We start from the raw sequence: 24,838 nt of genomic DNA, 5'->3' as shown, positions 1-24,838 counted from the left end.
GTTCTGAACTAGTTTGTTGAATATAGCCGTATGTTTCAGATTATTCTTGATAACATCTCTTAGATCATCAGTTTATTTTCAAATCTTACTTTCAATAAAATTGTAATCAAACTACAAAAGTAGATACATTTCCCTTACAAATATATTGATATTACAATTGTCAATGTTGTAAATTTCCCTCATTGTATAATGCCTAATAACACAGTAAAATTCTTGTGACCTTGACCCTGGATGATCATAACAAAATTCAACTATTGTGACCATGTCCTAAATGTTTTTAATAACAAACCTGGAAATATCGTGTTCCACCGTTCAATATAAACTCTTTCCTTGCATGAAGAATACGTCGATTATTAAAAAGAACACACTCTCCCACCTTTAACTTGTACTCTACCTGTAAATATTAATTAATAGAATTCAATTAATCCCATAGTTGTGAGCATAGTAGAGATGGTAATAAGTTGTGTTAGGAGTTAAAAAGCCATGCATGGCACAGTCCCTGTTAGTTATCAAATTTAAGATATATAGTTTTGTTTATAGTAATATAGTTGGAACATAAACATGTCAAAAGTATGGATCCAGAAGATGATTATGATGAATTTTTAACATTAAAATGATTGACATCGTGTATCAAATTGTCAAACGAGTACTTGTCCATATTGACAAATATTGCTTTTGAACAGCATCAATTATAACAAAATGGCCACCAGTCTGCCATTTTGAATACATCTTTATATCTATAACATGATGTAAAACGAATATATAAAATTTGAACATAATCAGTCAAAGCATATCAGAGATATTGAATCTGAAAAATAAAATGACGTGCATCAAGGTCCCATAATGTCCAATGTATGCACTAAAATCCATCCATAAATGCTTAATTTTGATGATTTTTTAGCACAAAAATGGCCGCCATTCAGTCATCTTGAATCAGATTGTTAAACAAATTGATGTGCATATGTATAATACCATGTATGATGTATGTGTGAAGTTTGAATGTGATTGGTCCAAATTCTAAGATACAGGTCCGAACGCACGGACGGTAGCACAGATGCACAAAGGTCAAAACATAAGTCCCTGTTTACGGACTACGTCCGAATGGGGACTAGAAAGATTCTGGTACAATGTGTTGTATTCTCCGGTAGGGTTCACAGAAATGTAAGATGACACATACATCAAGGAACGTTAAGTTTTTTTTCAGAATTCGCTTGACAATAATAATTTCCATGCATGTTTTACATAAAAACTTAAAATTTTATTTAAATATAGCAAATTATTAGAATATATTTAATTAATTAGTTTTTTTAAATGAATCAAGTGCGGAAGATAACATGAATGATTCTTCATAGTACTAAGTTGAACCAGAGTATGTGAAACCTGATCCGTGTTGATACAGAGCATGGACATGAAAATAGTTGTCAAAATAATGTTGAGAAAATAGTGCCACCAAAACATTCCCCTGGAGGATTGGTTTTGGCGATCTCCCAAACTATGGTCCATTATCCAAAACATCACCCAGAAAGATATGGTAAATATGTAACACAAACCTGTAAGTTGCATTCATGTAAAAATTGTGAGAATTTGTGATAAGCATCATAATAAGGTTGGACATCCTCCTGTCAAAAAAAAGGTTAAAATGATTAACTAAATCAAAGAAAGCTTAGAAAGAACTCCCGTGTGCTGAGAGTTTTGGAGACACATTAAAAATTAATTCAAAATTACTTATACTTGAGATATTGATGGAATAGCTGAAAACTAATTATGCAAATAAGGTAACTAATATGAACAGATTTAAGTGTAAAACTAACAAGTCATTGTCAATGACACGTCCCCGTTCCGTTCATATTTGAGTGACATATACATTCAAAGCAGATCATGACCGAAATGCACCTGCATATGTACAACACATTGTGCTAAATCTGAACAAAATCCATCCATGCATGACTGAGATCCGGTTCTGGAATTGTGAAAATACGTGATTTTGATGCATTTTCGGCCTTAAAATGGCCATCATTCCGCTATTGTTAAGCAGATCATGAAACAAATGCACATATCTATTTGTGACATGATGTACCATGTGTGTGTAAAGTTTGAACTTGATCAATCCAGACATGTCTTGGATACGGATCCAGAACTGAATTCTTTAACAAAATGGCCGCCAGTCGGCCATTTCGAACTTGATCCGAAAAAAAAAAAGACGTGCATCAAGGTCCTATTATGTTTAATGTATGTACCAAATTTGAACAAAATCCATCCATGCATAACTGAGATACGGGTCCGGAATGGTGAAAATGTGCGATTTCAATGCATTTTCGACCTTAAAGCGGCCCCCATTTGGCTATTGTTAATGAGATCATGAAACAAATGCACATACATATTTGTGACATGATGTACCTTGTGTGTGTGAAGTTTGAACTCGATCAATCCAAGCATGTCTCAGATACGGATCCAGAACTGAATTCTTTAAAACAAAATGGCCGCCAGTTGGCCATTTCGAACCCGATCCAAAAAAAAATGACGTGCATCAAGGTCCTATTATGTTTAATGTATGTACCAAATTTGAACAAAATCCGTCCATGCATAACTGAGATCCGGGTTCGGAATGGTGAAAATGTGCGATTTTGATGCATTTTCGGCCTTAAAATGGCCGCTATTCGGCTATCGTTAATCGGATCATGAAAAAAATGCATGTGCATATGTCCCATATAATGTGTGATGTATGAGTGAAGTTTGAACTTAATCGGTCCATGCATGTTCGAGATACAGGTGATCACGGACGGACGGACGCACGGACGGACGCACGAACGGACGCACACAGGGCAAAACATAAGTCCCCGTTTTCGGACTGCGTCCGAACGGGGACTAATAAGGTCTGCACAATGTACCAAGTTTCATTGAAATGTGATTAGAACCAAAAAAATATTAATTATTATGCTAATTAGAGAATTAATATGAACAGATTTTAATCCAAAATTAATCAGACTGTTTATTGTCCTAGAGCATTTATGTACCAAGTTTTATTCAAATGTGATGATCAATACTTGAGATATCAGTATTAATTAATTATGTTAATTAGGTGATTAAGAAGCATAAATATTTATCAAAAACTAATATGGTGCATAGTCTTAGGTTCATTGAAATGTGATGGGTACTCTTTAAAAGTTTCATTGAAATCCAATGAGTGGTTTTTAGACATAGAACAGCAAAAAATTAACTAATTATGCAAATTAGGTAATTAATAGGCACAATTATTTATTCCAAAATTAATCAGGTCTCTGCATAGTCCTAGAATATCTATGTCGCAAGTCTCATTGAAATGTGATGATTAGTACTTGAGATATCAGGTGAAAAGCTGAAAATTAACTAATTATGCTAATAAGGTGATTAATATGCACAAATATTTACCCCAAAACTAATTAGGTCTCTGTACAGTCCTCAAGTAACTATGTACTAAGTTTCATTGAAACATGATCATTACTACTCGAAATAACAAAAGCTGAAAATTAATTAATTAATATGCAAATTAGGTAATTAATATGTACTGATATTACCTTAAAAACTATCAGGTATGTGCAGTGTCATATGACACCTATGTACCAAGTTTTATTGAAATGTTATGATTAGTACTTGAGATATCAGTGGAAAAGCCGAAAATTGATTAATCATTATGTAAATTAGGTAATTAATAATATTAACAGATTTTTACCCAAAACTAATCAAATCTGAGCATTAGTTCAGAGCATCCATGTGCCAATTTTCATTGAAATCCAATGAGTGGTTCTTCAAAAATCAGTGGAACAGTCATAGAACAGCTTAAAATTAGTTAATTACCATGCAAATTAGGTAATTAATATTCATAGATTTTTACCCAAAACTAATAAAATCTGCGCACTAGTTCAGAGCATCCATGTGCCAAATTTCATCAAAATCCAATAAGTGGGTCTTCAGATATCAGTGGAACAGTCTTGGAACAGCTAAAAATCGGCTAATTATCATGCAAATAAGGTAATTAATATTCATAGATTTTTACCAAAACCTAATCAACTCTGCGCATTATCCCAGAGCATCTATGTACCAAGTTTCACCAAAATTTGATTAGTGGTTCTTGAGATAATGGTGGAACAAAAAAAGTGACATACAGTCAAAACTCGTTAATACGAACTCGGTTACAACGAAATACCGGTTACAACGAACGAACACCAAAGTCCCGTTTGAAAATCCATTATCCCTATGGTAATTGACAACGCTTAGAACGAACTCGTTTATTACGAAAACCCGCTTAGTACGAAAGGATTTTCTCTGAAAAACAATGGTCTGTAACACCTATAGCGAACATTTCATTCGCTCAAACAGCTGCGAAATCCTAAAACGAACCGCCAAATACACGGTGTTACGCTTCCGCTGTTGGCAGTGGGCTTGAGCTGTGCAGCGTAAAATAAAAACAATGTAGCCATTCACTGGGCGTGAAAATCTTTTGTGTACGTGACTTCCAGTGTCTAGTCACTTTCGACGCCCTTGCTGCTCGAGTTTTTAATTTTAAGATTCACAATAAAAAAGTGTGAAGCATGAACGCTGTAAATTTTAGATAAATTACGGCGACTACGAGTGAGATGCCAGTTTCCGTCCTGACTTCAAAATGTCAACTCGTGTCAAACGGCGTGCCTTGTCGTTGGACTGTAAAGTCCAAATGATCAAAGCGATTGAGTCGGGCATTCGTCACGGCGATGTCTGTCGAAAATTTGATGTTAAACCCAGTACACTGTCAACGATTTTAAAGAAAAAAACTGATGTTTTGAAGATGTTCGAACACAACAAAATTGAGCCGTGCCGGAAGCGAATGCAGTTTTCAGCAGTCGACGACGTTGAGCAGGCATTGCTGAAATGGTTTACCAGTGCCCGTTCTATGAATGTCTTAATCAGCGGTCCTATCCTCCAGGCAAAGGCCGAAGATTTAGGACAGAGAATGAAGCATTCCGAATTCAACATTTGTATTTTCCATTTTAATATTATTTTAATAAACATGACAACGTTTATTTCAATACTATTTGTGTGTTTTTAATGCTTGGTCTAGTGTTTAAAATGGCGCCATAGTTTTGTTTACCCTGACTTATGGTAATTAGTTTGTTTCTGTAAAGCGCCCTCTAGTGGTGATCGGTTATTACGAACACCGGTTATAACGAATATATTCACCTGGGGCCTTGATATTCGCACTAACGAGGTTTGACTGTACATACATACATACATACATACATACATACATACATACAGACAGGGTAACTGCAAAGACTCCCTTTTGTGCTTCGCACACGGGAGTCAATAAATGCAGAGGTTAAGTAATACTATCAAAGTACATATTTTCAACTTGTAGTACTGTCAAATCTGTATTACAATCCGTGGCTTCTATTAAAATAGTACAATGCAACAGAGGGGATGCGGCTTCTATTAGAGCATCTACACATATGAGAAATGGTGAATTTTTGGTTCTCAATTGTTAAAAAAAAATGGGTGCGACTTCTATTAGTAATGCTGCTTCTAATACAGATTTTACGGTAATAATTTAGTGAGAGAAATCCCAAAATGCTAGTTTTAGTTAGCTAGCACAGTTTGTGAGAAGTGTTGGAATGTGATGTAAATGCAGACATTGTTCAAATAAGATATACATTCATAATACATTCAAACATATCCATATGTGTTTGACTTATGACTAGATTGATACCACCAGTAACTCACTTCAGCCACTTGCAATGGGGCTTCAAATGGAGGTGCCCAAAAAACACCAATAACCTATCAAGATAAAAATATTTCAAATAATGTGTTTTATATTTGGTGAAAAAATATATATCATAATTTGGAGCTGTCATAATAAAACAACATAATAAATAGGAATAATTAAAGTCTTAATTGGATGTAATTTGTTCATACCCAGACAATATGAACTGTCAATCTTTCACCAGACACACAATCAGATTACGTTTTGATTACAATTTATGAAATACATAGCAGCATTGACATTGTACTCTTATTTCAGTGGGATTAAAAAAACATATGTTTATATAGATTGGTTGTTGTACAACCATACCTCAGTGACAAGTGACCAGATGATCAATTTCAAAATAGCTCCACCGTCTTTGAATACCGTCTTTTTCAAGACAATGAATGTGGTTTACAATAATATATTAGCTATTTGTCATGGTTAGTGTTACCATAATGTTCTTGCCACATCACAACCATTTAAATTGCATTTGTCTGTTGCTATAGCAATAGTAATTGTTTTTTAGTCTTGTTAGAAATCTGACAGCAGTTCACCAAACACTTTTGCATTCTAAGTATCAGAGCAATTGTGTTGGTAGTTTTTAATCATTTTTAACAAAAATTACAACTATGTTTACTGAAACTACGAAATTAGATCTAAAAATGAATAAATGTTGTACCTGTCCCTGTGGATTGAGTGTAATATGAGGTCTTTTGTACTTCATATGCACTGGCCAATCCCTGAAAAATATACATGGTTATCATACACATCCACGTATTATAATATACTACATACCCAAAATCATAGCATATTATCCACCTATCATAGCGTATTATCCGCCTATCATAGCGTATTATCCGCCTATCATAGCGTATTATCCGCCAATCATAGCGTATTATCCGCCAATCATAGCGTATTATCCGCCAATCATAGCGTATTATCCGCCAATCATAGCATATTATCCGCCAATCATAGCGTATTATCCGCCAATCATAGCGAATTATCCGCCAATCATAGCGTATTATCCGCCAATCATAGCGTATTATCCACCTATCATAGCGTATTATCCACCTATCATTGCGTATTATCCACCTATCATTGCGTATTATCCACCAATCATTGCGTATTATCCACCAATCATTGTGTATTATCCACCAATCATTGTGTATTATCCACCAGTCAATGCGTATTATCCATCAATCATTGCGTATTATCCACCAATCATTGCGTATTATCCACCAATCATTGCATATTATCCACCAATCATTGCACATTATCCACCTATCATTGTGTATTATCCACCAATCTTTGTGTATTATCCACCAATCTTTGTGTATTATCCACCAATCTTTGTGTATTATCCACCAATCTTTGTGTATTATCCACCTATCATTGTGTATTATCCACCAATCTTTGTGTATTATCCACCTATCATTGTGTATTATCCACCTATTATTGTGTATTATCCACCAATCATTGCGTATTATCCACCTATCATTGCGTATTATCCACCTATCATTGCGTATTATCCACCAATCATTGCGTATTATCCACCAATTATTGCGTATTATCCACCAATCATTGCGTATTATCCACCTATCATTGCGTATTATCCACCTATCATTGCGTATTATCCACCTAACATTGCGTATTATCCACCTATCATTGCGTATTTTCCACCTATCATTGTGTATTTTCCACCAATCATTGTGTATTATCCACCTATCATTGTGTATTATCCACCAATCATTGTGTATTATTCACCTATCATTGTGTATTATCCACCTATCATTGTGTATTATCCACCAATCATTGTGTATTATCCACCAATCATTGTGTATTATCCACCAATCATTGTGTTTTATCCACCAATCATTGTGTATTATACACCTATCATTGTGTATTATCAACCTATCATTGTGTATTATCCACCTATTACAGTGGACTACCAATCTATTATCTACCTATTAATGAATTATCTACCATTATATATACCATATACTACCTGTATATCATATATGTAATATCTACAGCTACATGTAAATATCATAGTGCAGTATCCATTTATAATGATGTACTACCTACTTGTATTATAGTGTATAACCAGTGTATATACTGCAGTGTATATACTGTTAATTAATCCTAAGATACAACCCACCTATCATAGTGTATTTTCTGAAAGGAAGCAGGTATTCGAACCAGTGAATCAAAGTGGTGTGGAAATTCCTCTTGAAACAACTTCGCAGCTTGGAATGAATCAATAAACATATTTTCACCACCCTCAACTTCTGGATCAAATCTAAAATATACAAGCCATGCATGGCACAGTCCCAGTTAGTTATCGAATTTAAGATATATAGTTTTGTTTATAGTAATATAGCTGGAACATAAACATGTCAGGAATATGATTATGATGATTTTTTAACATTAAAATGATTGATATTTGTATCTGATCGTCAAATGAGTATTGAGAGATATTGGAACAGCATTAATTAAAACAAAATCAGCCACAAAATCAGCCATTTTGAATACATGTATAATGAATATATAAAATTCAAAGTCAAAGCATGTCAGAGATATGGCACTAGAGCTGCATTTATTAATACAAAATGGCCACCAGTCGACCATTTTAAAAATAAAATGACGTGCATCAGGAACCCATGTCTAATGTATGTACCAAATTTGAACAAAATTCATCCATAAATGCCAGAAATGCTTGACATTTGATGATTTTTTCACACAAAAATGACCACCATTCGGCCATTTTGAATAGGATTGTCAAACCAATATATCTGTATATCTATGACATGATCTATAATGAATATTTAAAATTTGAACATAATCAGTCTAAGCAAGTCAGAGATATGGCACTAGAACCACATTCATTAAAACAAAATGGCTGCCAGTCGGCCATTTTGAATCTTACATGTATCTGAAAAACAAAATGATGTGCATCAAGGTCCTATAATGTCCAACGTATATACAAGGTTTGAACAAAATCCATCTGTAAACAACTGTGAAATGCTTGATCTTGATGATTTTTAGCACAAAAATAGCCACCATTCGGCCATTTTTAATAGGATCGTCAAACCAATATATCTGTATATCTATGACATGACCTATAATGAATATTTAAAATTTGAACATAATCAGTCAAAGCAAGTCAGAGATATGGCAATAGAACAACATTCATTAAAACAAAATGGCCGCCAGTTGGCCAGTTTTAATCTTATCTGAAAAACAAAATGATGTGCATCAAGGTCCTATAATGTTTAACGTATATACCAATTTTGAACAAAATCCATCTGTAAACAGCCGAAAAATGCTTGATTTTGATGATTTTTAGCACAAAAATGACCGCCATTCGGCCATCTTGAATTGAATCATGAAACAAATTGACGTGCATATGTATAATATCATGTATGATGTATGTATGAAGTTTGATTGTGATTGGTCCAGGCATTTCTAAGATACACACGAACACACTTACGCACGGAAGTATCAAGGTCAGAACATAAATCCCCGTTTTCGGACTGCATCTGAACGGGGACTAACAAGCAATGCATGGCACAATCCCATTAGTTATCAAATTTAAGATGTATAGTTTTGTTTATAGTAATATCGTTGGGACATAAGAATGTCAGAGATATGGATCCAGAAGCTTATGCTTGATTATGATTTTTAAAATTAAAATGATTGACATTCAGTCATCTTGTATCTGATCATCAAACAAGTACTTGTCCATAATGAGATATTGCTCTGCATTAATTAAAACTAAATGGCTACTGGTCGTCCATTTTGTAAACATCCGTATATCTATAACATGATGTATAATACACACACAGACGTACACATGAACACACACAAAGAGGTCAATCCTTAAGTCTCCGAATCCGAATGAGGACTAACAAAATAAAACCATGAAGTGCACATGTGCTTGATGCAGGAATTCTGTGAATATTTAATATATTTAACTAGATTTTTATCTCACTTCATTTTATGTTATCACATATCTCAACATTATATCACACCTATCCATGAACTCAATAAAGGAATCATTCATACATCTGTATAAAGACAGGGTATAACACTTCCAAGGGCAACAATATAGCGATTGCTATTGTGAAAGTGTGAATTATTTACCTTAAACAATGAAGTAACTGTAACCCAGGTGGTGATTCATAATACACTAAATCCATATGAAATGGTATTTTGGCTGTAGAGTACGCCACATTGATAGGTTGTGGCTTTGATACCACATCAAAAATCTACCAAAAACAAACAAATATATATCAAGCATAAGCTACATCCTGTTACATGCCAGTTTACTCATAGGAGACAACAGAGGTTGTGATGATTTGAATACTCGGCTAAGTATTCATGACAGGAAGACATGACAGGAAGACAGCATGTGGTTGTGATGATTTGAATACCGAGTGAGATGACAGGAAGACAGCAGAGGTTGTGATGATTTGAATGCCGGGTGATATGATAGGAAGACAACAGAGGATGTGATGATTTGAATGCCGAGTAAGATGACAGGAAGACAACAGAGTTTGTAATGATTTGAATGCCAGGTACGATGACAGGAAGACAACAGAGGTTGTGATGATTTGAATACCCAGGTGAGATGAAAAGAAGACAGCAGAGGTTGTGATGATTTGAATACCCAGGTGAGATGAAAAGAAGACAACAGAGGTTGTGATGATTTGAATACCCGGGTGAGATGACAGGAAGACAACAGAGTTTGTAATGATTTGAATGCCCAGGTGAGATGACAGGAAGACAACAGAGGTTGTGATGATTTGAATACTCGGGTAGATGACAGGAAGACAACAGAGAATGTGATGATTTGAATGCCTGGCTGAGGCGACAGGCAGACAACAGAGGTTGTGATGATTTGAATGCCAGGTACGATGACAGGAAGACAACAGAGGTTGTGATGATTTGAATACCCGGGTGAGGTGACAGGAAGACAGCAGAGGTTGTAATGATTTGAATGCCCAGGTGAGGTGACAGGAAGACAGCAGAGGTTGTAATGATTTGAATGCCCGGGTGAGGTGACAGGAAGACAGCAGAGGTTGTAATGATTTGAATGCCTGGGTGAGATGAAAAGAAGACAACAGAGGATGTGATGAATTGAATACCCAGGTGAGATGACAGGAAGACAACAGAGGATGTGATGATTTGAATGCCAGGTACGATGACAGGAAGACAAAAGAGGTTGTGATGATTTGAATGCCTGGGTGAGGAAACAGGAAGACAGCAGAGGTTGTAATGATTTGAATGCCCGGGTGAGGTGACAGGAAGACAGCAGAGGTTGTAATGATTTGAATGCCCGAGTGAGATGAAAAGAAGACAACAGAGGATGTGATGATTTGAATACCCAGGTGAGATGACAGGAAGACAACAGAGGATGTGATGATTTGAATACCAGGTACGATGACAGGAAGACAAAAGAGGTTGTGATGATTTGAATGCCTGGGTGAGGTGACAGGAAGACATCAGAGGTTGTAATGATTTGAATGCCCGGGTGAGGTGACAGGAAGACAGCAGAAGTTGTAATGATTTGAATGCCCGGGTGAGATGAAAAGAAGACAACAGAGGTTGTGATGATTTGAATGCCCGGGTGAGATGAAAAGAAGACAACAGAGGATGTGATGATTTGAATACCCGAGTAAGATGACAGGAAGACAACAGAGGATGTGATGATTTGAATGCCAGGTACGATGACAGGAAGACAACAGAGGATGTGATGATTTGAATACCCAGGTGAGATGACAGGAAGACAACAGAGGATGTGATGATTTGAATACCAGGTACGATGACAGGAAGACAAAAGAGGTTGTGATGATTTGAATGCCTGGGTGAGGTGACAGGAAGACAGCAGAGGTTGTAATGATTTGAATGCCCGGGTGAGGTGACAGGAAGACAGCAGAAGTTGTAATGATTTGAATGCCCGGGTGAGATGAAAAGAAGACAACAGAGGATGTGATGATTTGAATGCCAGGTACGATGACAGGAAGACAACAGAGGTTGTGATGATTTAAATACCCAGGTGAGGTGACAGGAAGACAGCAGAGGTTGTAATGATTTGAATGCCCGGGTGAGGTGACAGGAAGACAACAGAGGTTGTGATGATTTGAATGCCCGGGTGAGGTGACAGGAAGACGGCAGAGGTTGTAATGATTTGAATGCCAGGTACAATGACAGGAAGACAGCAGAGGTTGTGATGATTTGAATACCCGGGTGAGGTGACAGGAAGACAACAGAGGTTGTGATGATTTGAATGCCTGGGTGAGGTGACAGGAAGACAGCAGAGGTTGTGATGATTTGAATGCCCGGGTGAGGTGACAGGAAGACAGCAGAGGTTGTGATGATTTGAATGCCCGGGTGAGGTGACAGGAAGACAGCAGAGGTTGTAATGATTTGAATGCCAGGTACGATGACAGGAAGACAGCAGAGGTTGTGATGATTTGAATACCCGGGTGAGGTGACAGGAAGACAACAGAGGTTGTAATGATTTGAATACCCGGGTGAGATAACAGGAAGACAACAGAGTTTGTAATGTTTTGAATGCCTGGATGAGATGACAGGAAGACAACAGAGGTTGTGATGATTTGAATGCCGGGTGAGATGACAGGAAGACAACAGAGGTTGTGATGATTTGAATGCCGGGTGAGATGACAGGAAGACAACAGAGGTTGTGATGATTTGAATGCCTTGATAAGATGACAGGAAGACATCGGAGGTTGTGATGACTTGAATGGAAGAAAACAGAATTTCCCTGTCTAAAACACACTTGCTGGAAGTATAATTTAAGTATAATTATTTTATACTCAAAGTATACTTAGTGAATGACATATATTTTGAGTATACCTAATACCAGTACTGTTGGTTGAATCTAGTTGAAAATTACTATCCAATTATACTTACATTGGACTTTCCATCCAACTGCTATTAGATAGCAATTGTTAAAAAATAAGAATAATTTGTGTATACTTTAATTGTACTTAGTTTGGACTTCATTATTTGATATTAATTATTTGTTTGTGAGATTGGAAAACCCATTTGATGAATTTAGAATTTTGTATATCGTTTGAGTATGTTCTTATTTCTATGTTTTAAAACATATGGATATCTACAAATCCAAAATAAGTACCAATATTTCAGAAGAACATAGTACTGTTTTCTAAATTACTGTAAATTCTTATCCATAACACTATGGACTAGTCTTTGATTTTACAGTCATTATTTTTTTTATTCAGACAACTAACAGAAGAAAAATCCCAATTACAGACATTAAAACATACAGTATAATATTAAAACACAACATATGTATACTTGATAGTAACGGCAAAGTTCCACAATTTGACAACAAAGCTTTTACAATTTGACAGCAAAGTTCCACAATTTGACGACAAAGTTCCACAATTTGACGGCAAAGTTCCACAATTTGACGGCAAAGTTCCACTATTTGACAGCAAAGTTCCACTATTAGACAATGAACCATCACTGGTTGCAACTTGTGGAAATACCACTAATCACCTTCCATACCAAATTATTAATATCATAATGGAGATAATCCACCTTATATCTACTTTAAACCGTGTTTTCTTCTCGAAGCCCTAAACAGTATTCAAGTTTGTCTCACATACGATGTCACTGGCTGAAATTTGGAGTAGACGTTTTACATCTATTGGTGTGTAAGGTGAGGCATACAATACATAAGACCCAGAATTATAGCTAAAGAGTTGACCACAAGAAACCCAGGGGGCATTGAATTAAAAATCAAAGCAAGCTTACAATGAACTCCCATATTGACATATAAAATATTAATTAGCCTTCCAAACAAGAAGCTTGGCACCTCATATTTGTCTGCATCAAAGCAATATATCACATTGTACAATCATTAATTATTATGTTACATGGATGTTGGATTAAAACACAACTCTATACAGGGTTGTGATTTAATTGCGTTTAATTAAATAAAAATGCAACAAAGTAGAAACAACATCATGAGACTTAACATAAAAATGTTTAGGGTTAGTAAAGGGGGTAGAGGTATGGTACAGTTATTATATAAACTACACTGTACATTATCCTTTTACTAATCCTAAACTATGCAAATTTAATATAAAGTATGTTTTCCAAAGACTATAAAAAACTTCCTTTGTAGTTGCGTATGTCCTCAAAAAATGGTACACATCTGTATTTGAGTCATCAAAGCATATAGTACACACAGACAGCGTTAACACAAAAACTCCCATTGTGTGCTAAAGAAATGAGAGTCAAAAACACTAGTACACTAAAACAGTACAGCAGTGAATGAATACATACCATGCTATATATGGTATTCTGTATTGGAGCTATCAGTTCAGCTATCTGTCAACAAAATTACATCATGGATTAAAATCTACAAGTGAATCATCAATTATTCTTAAACTTTTATTAAAACAAGCAGTCTCTGAGAAGTCTACCAAAGGTGCATATACACCAAGTATTAAACAATTCAGACTAATTGTAGTTTTCAAGGAGAAGTCAAAAAAGTAAAAGGTTGACAAGGACGCCAACATCTATCATAAAATAGCTCAGTGAAGCCAAATATATGTTTTCCTACCATTATTTTTCTAATTGCCTTTTGTATTTAAAAATTGTCTGTTTACTAGTACATGTAAGTTTGCATATTAAATATCTGGTCACAGCATGGAAGGTAGAGGGACAGGAGAGAGGACGGTGTTGTTCTCCCATGTTCCATGACTTTGATTTAATTATTGCTTAACATTCCCATAATGCGAATATATGAATAATGAGTTTTTCTAAAATAACAGTTTCTTGTAAAATAATATTCTATCCCAATAACAAGTTTCCATGATCCTACTAGGCTCCTAGCACCATAGTTCATACACAATGCATATTTAAAAGACAGTTTGTAACAAAATCGTGAAGCCAGCAAAACTATTGCGTTAAAATCACGTATGTCAGAGATATGGCTCCAGAATAGTATTTGTTAAAAATGTTTGCCAAACGGTCACTTTGAAACTGATCTGAAAAACAAAATGATGTGCATCAAGGTCTTACTGTGTCCAATGTATGTACCAGGTTCCAACAAAAACCATCATACACGACCAAGACCTGGCTTTATACAAAAGTGAAATGCTTGATTTTGATGAATATTAGGCATAAAAATTGCAGCCATTTGGCCATCTTGAATGAATGTGATATGGATCCCTAGATATATGATGTGATCAGCCGAAATATGTACAGGTTACCATGAACACACACACAAACGAACAATTGGACACAGACGTCAATTCATAAGTCCATGTTTTAAGACTGTGTTCAAACTAGCAAGCAAGCAAGCAAGCAATCAAAAATGCGAGCCATAAATGAGCGACAGGAAAGTACACATGGGAGCTAAATATTGAGGTATATATTAGGGTTACCTTGGAAACAGACTTTGACTCTGATGGCACATCAGTTACTATGACGATACCAAGATCATTTGTTGAACTTAGAAAACTAGGTAAAAAACAGAGAATGATCATTATATATTGAGGGTGTGTTGAGGGTACTGGTAAGGAAAATAAAAATGAAATACAAGTCCATGAAACAAAATAACTTGTTTGCTAATATGGCTTTGCTCTTTGAATTTGAAAACATAGAAAAACGAACTAGTAATGTTATAACTTAGTCTAAGATTATTAATATGAATAAATTTTTTCACTAAATTAATCATATACCTATGAACAAAGTTTCATTGAAATCTGTTGAGTAGTTTCTACTTAAGATGTCCGTGGAAAAGCTACAAATTATGTAAATTAGGTGTCAATTGAGTTCAGAGTTGTACAAAAACTTCTGAACAAATATTCTTTTATTTTCAAACAGATTTGAAAGGCCGCTGTGTTTGCAATGCAAGATTTGCTACAAGTGTGGGACAAGAGGTAAGTAAACACACAATATGATAATAACCATTTGATGTTACCCAAACCATTGAGCAATTCCAGTATTAACATGTAGCACAACGCTTATCATCCAAAGAGAGATGGAATTGACAGTACATTACTATAAGCTGGCTCTAGTTATTATGAAAATTAGTTATTTAATCTTGTGATATCAGTGGAACAGACACAATCACACACAATCAAATATTTCAGAAATGAATGAAAATAACGGTATAGTGAATCAATTCTGACCAACAATTTTGATGAAGTAGGTGATTTAGGTTTGAAATGAGAAAATTCTCAAAACATAGCAAACCACAATGATTATGGCTGGGAGATAAAGACCTGACTTAATCAGGCTTCAATACTATAAAGACCTGACTTAATCAGGCTTCAGTACTATAAAAACCTGACTTAATCAGGCTTCAGTACTATAAAAACCTGACTTAATCAGGCTTCAGTACTATAAAGACCTGACTTAATCAGGCTTCAATACTTCAATACAAAAGAATATGGAAGTGAAAAGATGCTGGATAGGAATAATGTTTGTTTTACCTGAATAACGAGTCTTCTGAGTTAGATATATCTTTAAATGAGAACCGAGGAATAGAATCCTACATAAAGAAAATGTATCCAATATATAACTACAACAACAGACATTTGAATATAAATTTCTCAGCAGTATTCTGGAAACAACACTACAAACTCACAATTGTGAACGCACCACTACAAACTCATACATGTGGTATATTGCTCTATGAATGCACCACTACAAACTCATACATGTGGTATATTGCTCTATGAATGCACCACTACAAACTCATACATGTGGTATATTGCTCTATGAATGCACCACTACAAACTCATACATGTGGTATATTGCTCTATGAATGCACCACTACAAACTCATACATGTGGTATATTGCTCTATGAATGCACCACTACAAACTCACACATGTGACATATTGCTCTATGAATGCACCACTACAAACTCATACATGTGGTATATTGCTCTATGAATGCACCACTACAAACTCATACATGTGGTATATTGCTCTATGAATGCACCACTACAAACTCATACATGTGGTATATTGCTCTATGAATGCACCACTACAAACTCATACATGTGGTATATTGCTCTATGAATGCACCACTACAAACTCATACATGTGGTATATTGCTCTATGAATGCACCACTACAAACTCATACATGTGGTATATTGCTCTATGAATGCACCACTACAAACTCACACATGTGACATATTGCGCTATGAATGCACCACTACAAACTCATACATGTGGTATATTGCTCTATAAATGCACCACTACAAACTCATACATGTGGTATATTGCTCTATGAATGCACCACTACAAACTCATACATGTGGTATATTGCTCTATGAATGCACCACTACAAACTCATACATGTGGTATATTGCTCTATGAATTCACCACTACAAACTCATACATGTGGTATATTGCTCTATGAATGCACCACTACAAACTCATACATGTGACATATTGCTGTATGAATGCACCACTACAAACTCATACATGTGACATATTGCTGTATGAATGCACCACTACAAACTCATACATGTGGTATATTGCTCTATGAATGCACCACTACAAACTCATACATGTGGTATATTGCTCTATGAATGCACCACTACAAACTCATACATGTGGTATATTGCTCTATGAATGCACCACTACAAACTCACACATGTGGTATATTGCTCTATGAATGCACCACTACAAACTCATACATGTGGTATATTGCTCTATAAATGCACCACTACAAACTCACACATGTGACATATTGCTGTATGAATGCACCACTACAAACTCATACATGTGGTATATTGCTCTATGAAGGCACCACTACAAACTCATACATGTGGCATATTGCTGTATGAATGCACCACTACAAACTCATACATGTGGTATATTGCTCTATGAATGCACCACTACAAACTCATACATGTGGTATATTGCTCTATGAATGCACCACTACAAACTCATACATGTGGTATATTGCTCTATAAATGCACCACTACAAACTCACACATGTGACATATTGCTGTATGAATGCACCACTACAAACTCATACATGTGGTATATTGCTCTATGAATGCACCACTACAAACTCACACATGTGGTATATTGCTCTATGAATGCACCACTACAAACTCATACATGTGGTATATTGCTCTATGAATGCACCACTACAAACTCATACATGTGGTATATTGCTCTATAAATGCACCACTACAAACTCACACATGTGACATATTGCTGTATGAATGCACCACTACAAACTCATACATGTGGTATATTGCTCTATGAATGCACCACTACAAACTCATACATGTGGTATATTGCTCTATGAATGCACCACTACAAACTCATACATGTGGTATATTGCTCTATGAATGCACCACTACAAACTCATACATGTGGTATATTGCTCTATGAATGCACCACTACAAACTCATACATGTGACATATTGCTCTATGAATGCACCACTACAAACTCATACATGTGGTATATTGCTCTATGAATGCACCACTACAAACTCATACATGTGGCATACTGTAAAATGACTAATTTTCACTGGGTTTAAATTTCACTGATTTACCATTTCAGGCATATTCAGTGGGTTTTAAATTCACGGGTTTATCATTTAGATAATATGTTTTATGCTAAATTTTACATATTCACTGGGTTTTAATTTAGCGCATTTTCCAGTCAGCGAAATAAGCCAAATTAAAACCCAGTGAATAATTAACCATTTCACAGTATTGCTCTATGAATGCACCACTACAAACTCATACATGTGGTATATTGCTCTATGAATGCACCACTACAAACTCACACATGTGACATATTGCTGTATGAATGCACCACTACAAACTCATACATGTGGTATATTGCTCTATGAATGCACCACTACAAACTCATACATGTGGTATATTGCTCTATGAATGCACCACTACAAACTCATACATGTGGTATATTGCTCTATGAATGCACCACTACAAACTCATACATGTGGTATATTGCTCTATGAATGCACCACTACAAACTCATACATGTGACATATTGCTCTATGAATGCACCACTACAAACTCATACATGTGGTATATTGCTCTATGAATGCACCACTACAAACTCATACATGTGGCATACTGTAAAATGACTAATTTTCACTGGGTTTAAATTTCACTGATTTACCATTTCAGGCATATTCAGTGGGTTTTAAATTCACGGGTTTATCATTTAGATAATATGTTTTATGCTAAATTTTACATATTCACTGGGTTTTAATTTAGCGCATTTTCCAGTCAGCGAAATAAGCCAAATTAAAACCCAGTGAATAATTAACCATTTCACAGTATTGCTCTATGAATGCACCACTACAAACTCATACATGTGGTATATTGCTCTATGAATGCACCACTACAAACTCACACATGTGACATATTGCTGTATGAATGCACCACTACAAACTCATACATGTGGTATATTGCTCTATGAATGCACCACTACAAACTCATACATGTGGTATATTGCTCTATGAATGCACCACTACAAACTCATACATGTGGTATATTGCTCTATGAATGCACCACTACAAACTCATACATGTGGTATATTGCTCTATGAATGCACCACTACAAACTCATACATGTGACATATTGCTCTATGAATGCACCACTACAAACTCATACATGTGGTATATTGCTCTATGAATGCACCACTACAAACTCATACATGTGGCATACTGTAAAATGACTAATTTTCACTGGGTTTAAATTTCACTGATTTACCATTGCAGGCATATTCAGTGGGTTTTAAATTCACGGGTTTATCATTTAGATAATATGTTTTATGCTAAATTTTACATATTCACTGGGTTTTAATTTAGCGCATTTTCCAGTCAGCGAAATAAGCCAAATTAAAACCCACTGAATAATTAACCATTTCACAGTATTGCTCTATGAATGCACCACTACAAACTCATACATGTGGTATATTGCTCTATGAATGCACCACTACAAACTCATACATGTGGTATATTGCTCTATGAATGCACCACTACAAACTCATACATGTGGTATATTGCTCTATGAATGCACCACTACAAACTCATACATGTGGTATATTGCTCTATGAATGCACCACTACAAACTCATACATGTGGTATATTGCTCTATGAATGCACCATTACAAACTCATACATGTGGTATATTGCTCTATGAATGCACCACTACAAACTCATACATGTGGTATATTGCTCTATGAATGCACCACTACAAACTCTTACATGTGGTATATTGCTCTATGAATGCACCACTACAAACTTATACATGTGGCATATTGCTCTATGAATGCACCACTACAAACTCATACATGTGGTATATTGCTCTATGAATGCACCACTACAAACTCATACATGTGGTATATTGCTCTATGAATGCACCACTACAAACTCATACATGTGGTATATTGCTCTATGAATGCAGCACTACAAACTCATACATGTGGTATATTGCTCTATGAATGCACCACTACAAACTCATACATGTGGTATATTGCTCTATGAATGCACCACTACAAACTCTTACATGTGGTATATTGCTCTATGAATGCACCACTACAAACTCATACATGTGGCATATTGCTCTATGAATGCACCACTACAAACTCATACATGTGGTATATTGCTCTATGAATGCACCACTACAAACTCACACATGTGACATATTGCCCTATGAATGCACCACTACAAACTCATACATGTGGTATATTGCTCTATGAATGCACCACTACAAACTCTTACATGTGGTATATTGCTCTATGAATGCACCACTACAAACTTATACATGTGGCATATTGCTCTATGAATGCACCACTACAAACTCATACATGTGGTATATTGCTCTATGAATGCACCACTACAAACTCATACATGTGGTATATTGCTCTATGAATGCAGCACTACAAACTCATACATGTGGTATATTGCTCTATGAATGCAGCACTACAAACTCATACATGTGGTATATTTCTCTATGAATGCACCACTACAAACTCATACATGTGGTATATTGCTCTATGAATGCACCACTACAAACTCTTACATGTGGTATATTGCTCTATGAATGCACCACTACAAACTCATACATGTGGCATATTGCTCTATGAATGCACCACTACAAACTCATACATGTGGTATATTGCTCTATGAATGCACCACTACAAACTCACACATGTGACATATTGCCCTATGAATGCACCACTACAAACTCATACATGTGGTATATTGCTCTATGAATGCACCACTACAAACTCATACATGTGGCATATTGCTCTATGAATGCACCACTACAAACTCATACATGTGGTATATTGCTCTATGAATGCACCACTACAAACACATACATATGGTATATTGCTCTATGAATACATCACTACAGACTCACACATGTGGTATATTGCTCTATGAATGCACCACTATGAACTCACACATGTGGCATATTGCTCTATGAATGCACCACTACAGACTCACACATGTGGTATATTGCTCTATGAATGCACCACTACAAACACATACATATGGTATATTGCTCTATGAATGCACCACTACAAACACATACATGTGGTATATTGCTCTATGAATGCACCACTATGAACTCATACATGTGGTATATTGCTCTATGAATGTACTACTACAAACTCATACATGTGGTATATTGCTCTATGAATGCACCACTACAAACTCATACATGTGGCATATTGCTCTATGAATGCACCACTACAAACACATACATATGGTATATTGCTCTATGAATGCACCACTACAAACTCATACATGTGGTATATTGCTCTATGAATGCACCACTACAAACTCATACATGTGGCATATTGCTCTATGAATGCACCACTACAAACTCATACATGTGGTATATTGCTCTATGAATGCACCACTACAAACACATACATATGGTATATTGCTCTATGAATGCCCCACTACAAACTCATACATGTGGTATATTGCTCTATGAATGCACCACTACAAACTCATACATGTGGTATATTACTCTATGAATGCACCACTACAAACTCATACATGTGGTATATTGCTCTATGAATGCACCACTACAAACTCATACATGTGGTATATTGCTCTATGAATGCACCACTACAAACTCATACGTGTGGTATATTGCTCTATGAATACACCACTACAAACTCATACATGTACGTGTGGCATATTGCTCTATGAATGCACCACTACAAACTCACACATGTGGTATTTTGCTCTATGAATGCACCACTACAAACTCATACATGTGATATATTGCTCTATGAATGCACCACTACAAACTCATACATGTGGTATATTGCTCTATGAATGCACCACTACAAACTCATACGTGTGGTATATTGCTCTATGAATGCACCACTACAAACTCATACATGTACGTGTGGTATATTGCTCTATGAATGCACCACTACAAACTCATACATGTGGTATTTTGCTCTATGAATGCACCACTACAAACTCATACATGTGATATATTGCTCTATGAATGCACCACTACAAACTCATATGTGTGGTATATTGCTCTATGAATGCACCACTACAAACTCATACATGTGGTATATTGCTCTATGAATGCACCACTACAAACTCATACATGTGGTATATTGCTCTATGAATGCACCACTACAAACTCATACATGTGGTATATTGCTCTATGAATGCACCACTACAAACTCACACATGTGGTACAGTATATTGCTCTATGAATGCACCACTACAAACTCATACATGTGGTATATTACTCTATGAATGCACCACTACAAACTCATACATGTGGTAAATTGCTCTATTAATGCACCACCACAAACTCACACATGTGGTATATTGCTCTATGAATGCACCACTACAAACTCTTACATGTGGTATATTGCTCTATGAATGCACCACTACAAACTCTTACATGTGGTATATTGCTTTATGAATGCACCACTACAAACTCACACATGTGGTATATTGCTCTATGAATGCACCACTACAAACTCATACATGTGGTATATTGCTCTATGAATGCACCACTACAAACACATACATTGTGCATGTGGTATATTGCTCTATGAATGCACCACTACAAACGCACACATGTGGTATATTGCTCTATGAATGCACCACTAAAAACTCACACATGTGGTATATTGCTCTATGAATGCACCACTACAAACTCATACATGTGGTATATTGCTCTATGAATGCACCACTACAAACTCACACATGTGCTCTATGAATGCACCACTACAAACACATACATTGTGCATGTGGTATATTGCTCTATGAATGCAACACTACAAACTCACACATGCGGTATATTGCTCTATGAATGCACCACTACAAACTCATACATGTGGTATATTGCTCTATGAATGCACCACTACAAACACATACATTGTGCATGTGGTATATTGATCTATGAATGCACCACTACAAACTCATACATGTGGTATATTGCTCTATGAATCCACCACTACAAACTCATATATGTGGTGCATTGCCCTATGAATGCACCACTACAAACTCATACATGTGGTATATTGCTCTATGAATGCACCACTACAAACTCATACATGTGGTATATTGCTCTATGAATGCACCACTACAAACTCACACATGTGGTATATTGCTCTATGAATGCATCACTACAAACTCATACATGTGGTATATTGCTCTATGAATGCACCACTACAAACTCATACATGTGGTATATTGCTCTATGAATGCACCACTACAAACTCACACATGTGACATATTGCGCTATGAATGCACCACTACAAACTCATACATGTGGTATATTGCTCTATAAATGCACCACTACAAACTCATACATGTGGTATATTGCTCTATGAATGCACCACTACAAACTCATACATGTGGTATATTGCTCTATGAATGCACCACTACAAACTCACACATGTGGTACATTGCTCTATGAATGCACCACTACAAACTCATACATGTGGTATATTGCTCTATGAATTCACCACTACAAACTCATACATGTGGTATATTGCTCTATGAATGCACCACTACAAACTCATACATGTGACATATTGCTGTATGAATGCACCACTACAAACTCATACATGTGGTATATTGCTCTATGAATGCACCACTACAAACTCATACATGTGGTATATTGCTCTATGAATGCACCACTACAAACTCATACATGTGGTATATTGCTCTATGAATGCACCACTACAAACTCATACATGTGGTATATTGCTCTATAAATGCACCACTACAAACTCACACATGTGGTATATTGCTCTATGAATGCACCACTACAAACTCATACATGTGGTATATTGCTCTATAAATGCACCACTACAAACTCACACATGTGACATATTGCTGTATGAATGCACCACTACAAACTCATACATGTGGTATATTGCTCTATGAATGCACCACTACAAACTCATACATGTGGCATATTGCTGTATGAATGCACCACTACAAACTCATACATGTGGTATATTGCTCTATGAATGCACCACTACAAACTCATACATGTGGTATATTGCTCTATGAATGCACCACTACAAACTCACACATGTGGTATATTGCTCTATGAATGCACCACTACAAACTCATACATGTGGCATATTGCTCTATAAATGCACCACTACAAACTCATACATGTGGTATATTGCTGTATGAATGCACCACTACAAACTCATACATGTGGTATATTGCTCTATGAATGCACCACTACAAACTCACACATGTGGTATATTGCTCTATGAATGCACCACTACAAACTCATACATGTGGTATATTGCTCTATGAATGCACCACTACAAACTCTTACATGTGGTATATTGCTCTATAAATGCACCACTACAAACTTATACATGTGGCATATTGCTCTATGAATGCACCACTACAAACTCATACATGTGGTATATTGCTCTATGAATGCACCACTACAAACTCATACATGTGGTATATTGCTCTATGAATGCACCACTACAAACTCATACATGTGGTATATTGCTCTATGAATGCACCACTACAAACTCATACAT

General features: G+C 35.9%; 1 protein-coding gene across 4 annotated transcripts in view; it reads right to left on the bottom strand.

Annotated features, from left to right (window-relative positions):
* LOC100373291 (uncharacterized) overlaps positions 1 to 24,838 on the bottom strand; it is a 61,849-nt gene that overhangs the window by 1,527 nt on the left and 35,484 nt on the right. Inside the window, exons 6-15 of one of the 4 annotated variants that reach the window (XM_085502236.1) lie at positions 16,255 to 16,313; positions 15,202 to 15,277; positions 14,096 to 14,140; positions 12,692 to 12,712; positions 9,899 to 10,023; positions 7,914 to 8,054; positions 6,435 to 6,495; positions 5,734 to 5,787; positions 1,551 to 1,619; positions 290 to 394 (exon numbers count right to left, since the gene is read on the bottom strand). In XM_085502236.1, the coding sequence (XP_085358362.1) occupies positions 290 to 394; positions 1,551 to 1,619; positions 5,734 to 5,787; positions 6,435 to 6,495; positions 7,914 to 8,054; positions 9,899 to 10,023; positions 12,692 to 12,712; positions 14,096 to 14,140; positions 15,202 to 15,277; positions 16,255 to 16,313 (756 nt within the window). Of the gene's footprint in view, positions 1 to 289; positions 395 to 1,550; positions 1,620 to 5,663; positions 5,788 to 6,434; positions 6,496 to 7,913; positions 8,055 to 9,898; positions 10,024 to 12,691; positions 12,713 to 14,095; positions 14,141 to 15,201; positions 15,278 to 16,254; positions 16,314 to 24,838 lie in introns of those variants that run through there. The other 3 variants (XR_014930085.1, XM_085502239.1, XM_085502247.1) reach the window with 3 other exon arrangements.

Source organism: Saccoglossus kowalevskii, chromosome 1 (genome assembly GCF_978046115.1).
Source record: "Saccoglossus kowalevskii chromosome 1, keSacKowa6.1, whole genome shotgun sequence".
Classification (NCBI taxonomy): domain Eukaryota; kingdom Metazoa; phylum Hemichordata; class Enteropneusta; family Harrimaniidae; genus Saccoglossus; species Saccoglossus kowalevskii.
This window is presented reverse-complemented; position numbering and strand designations above follow the sequence as displayed.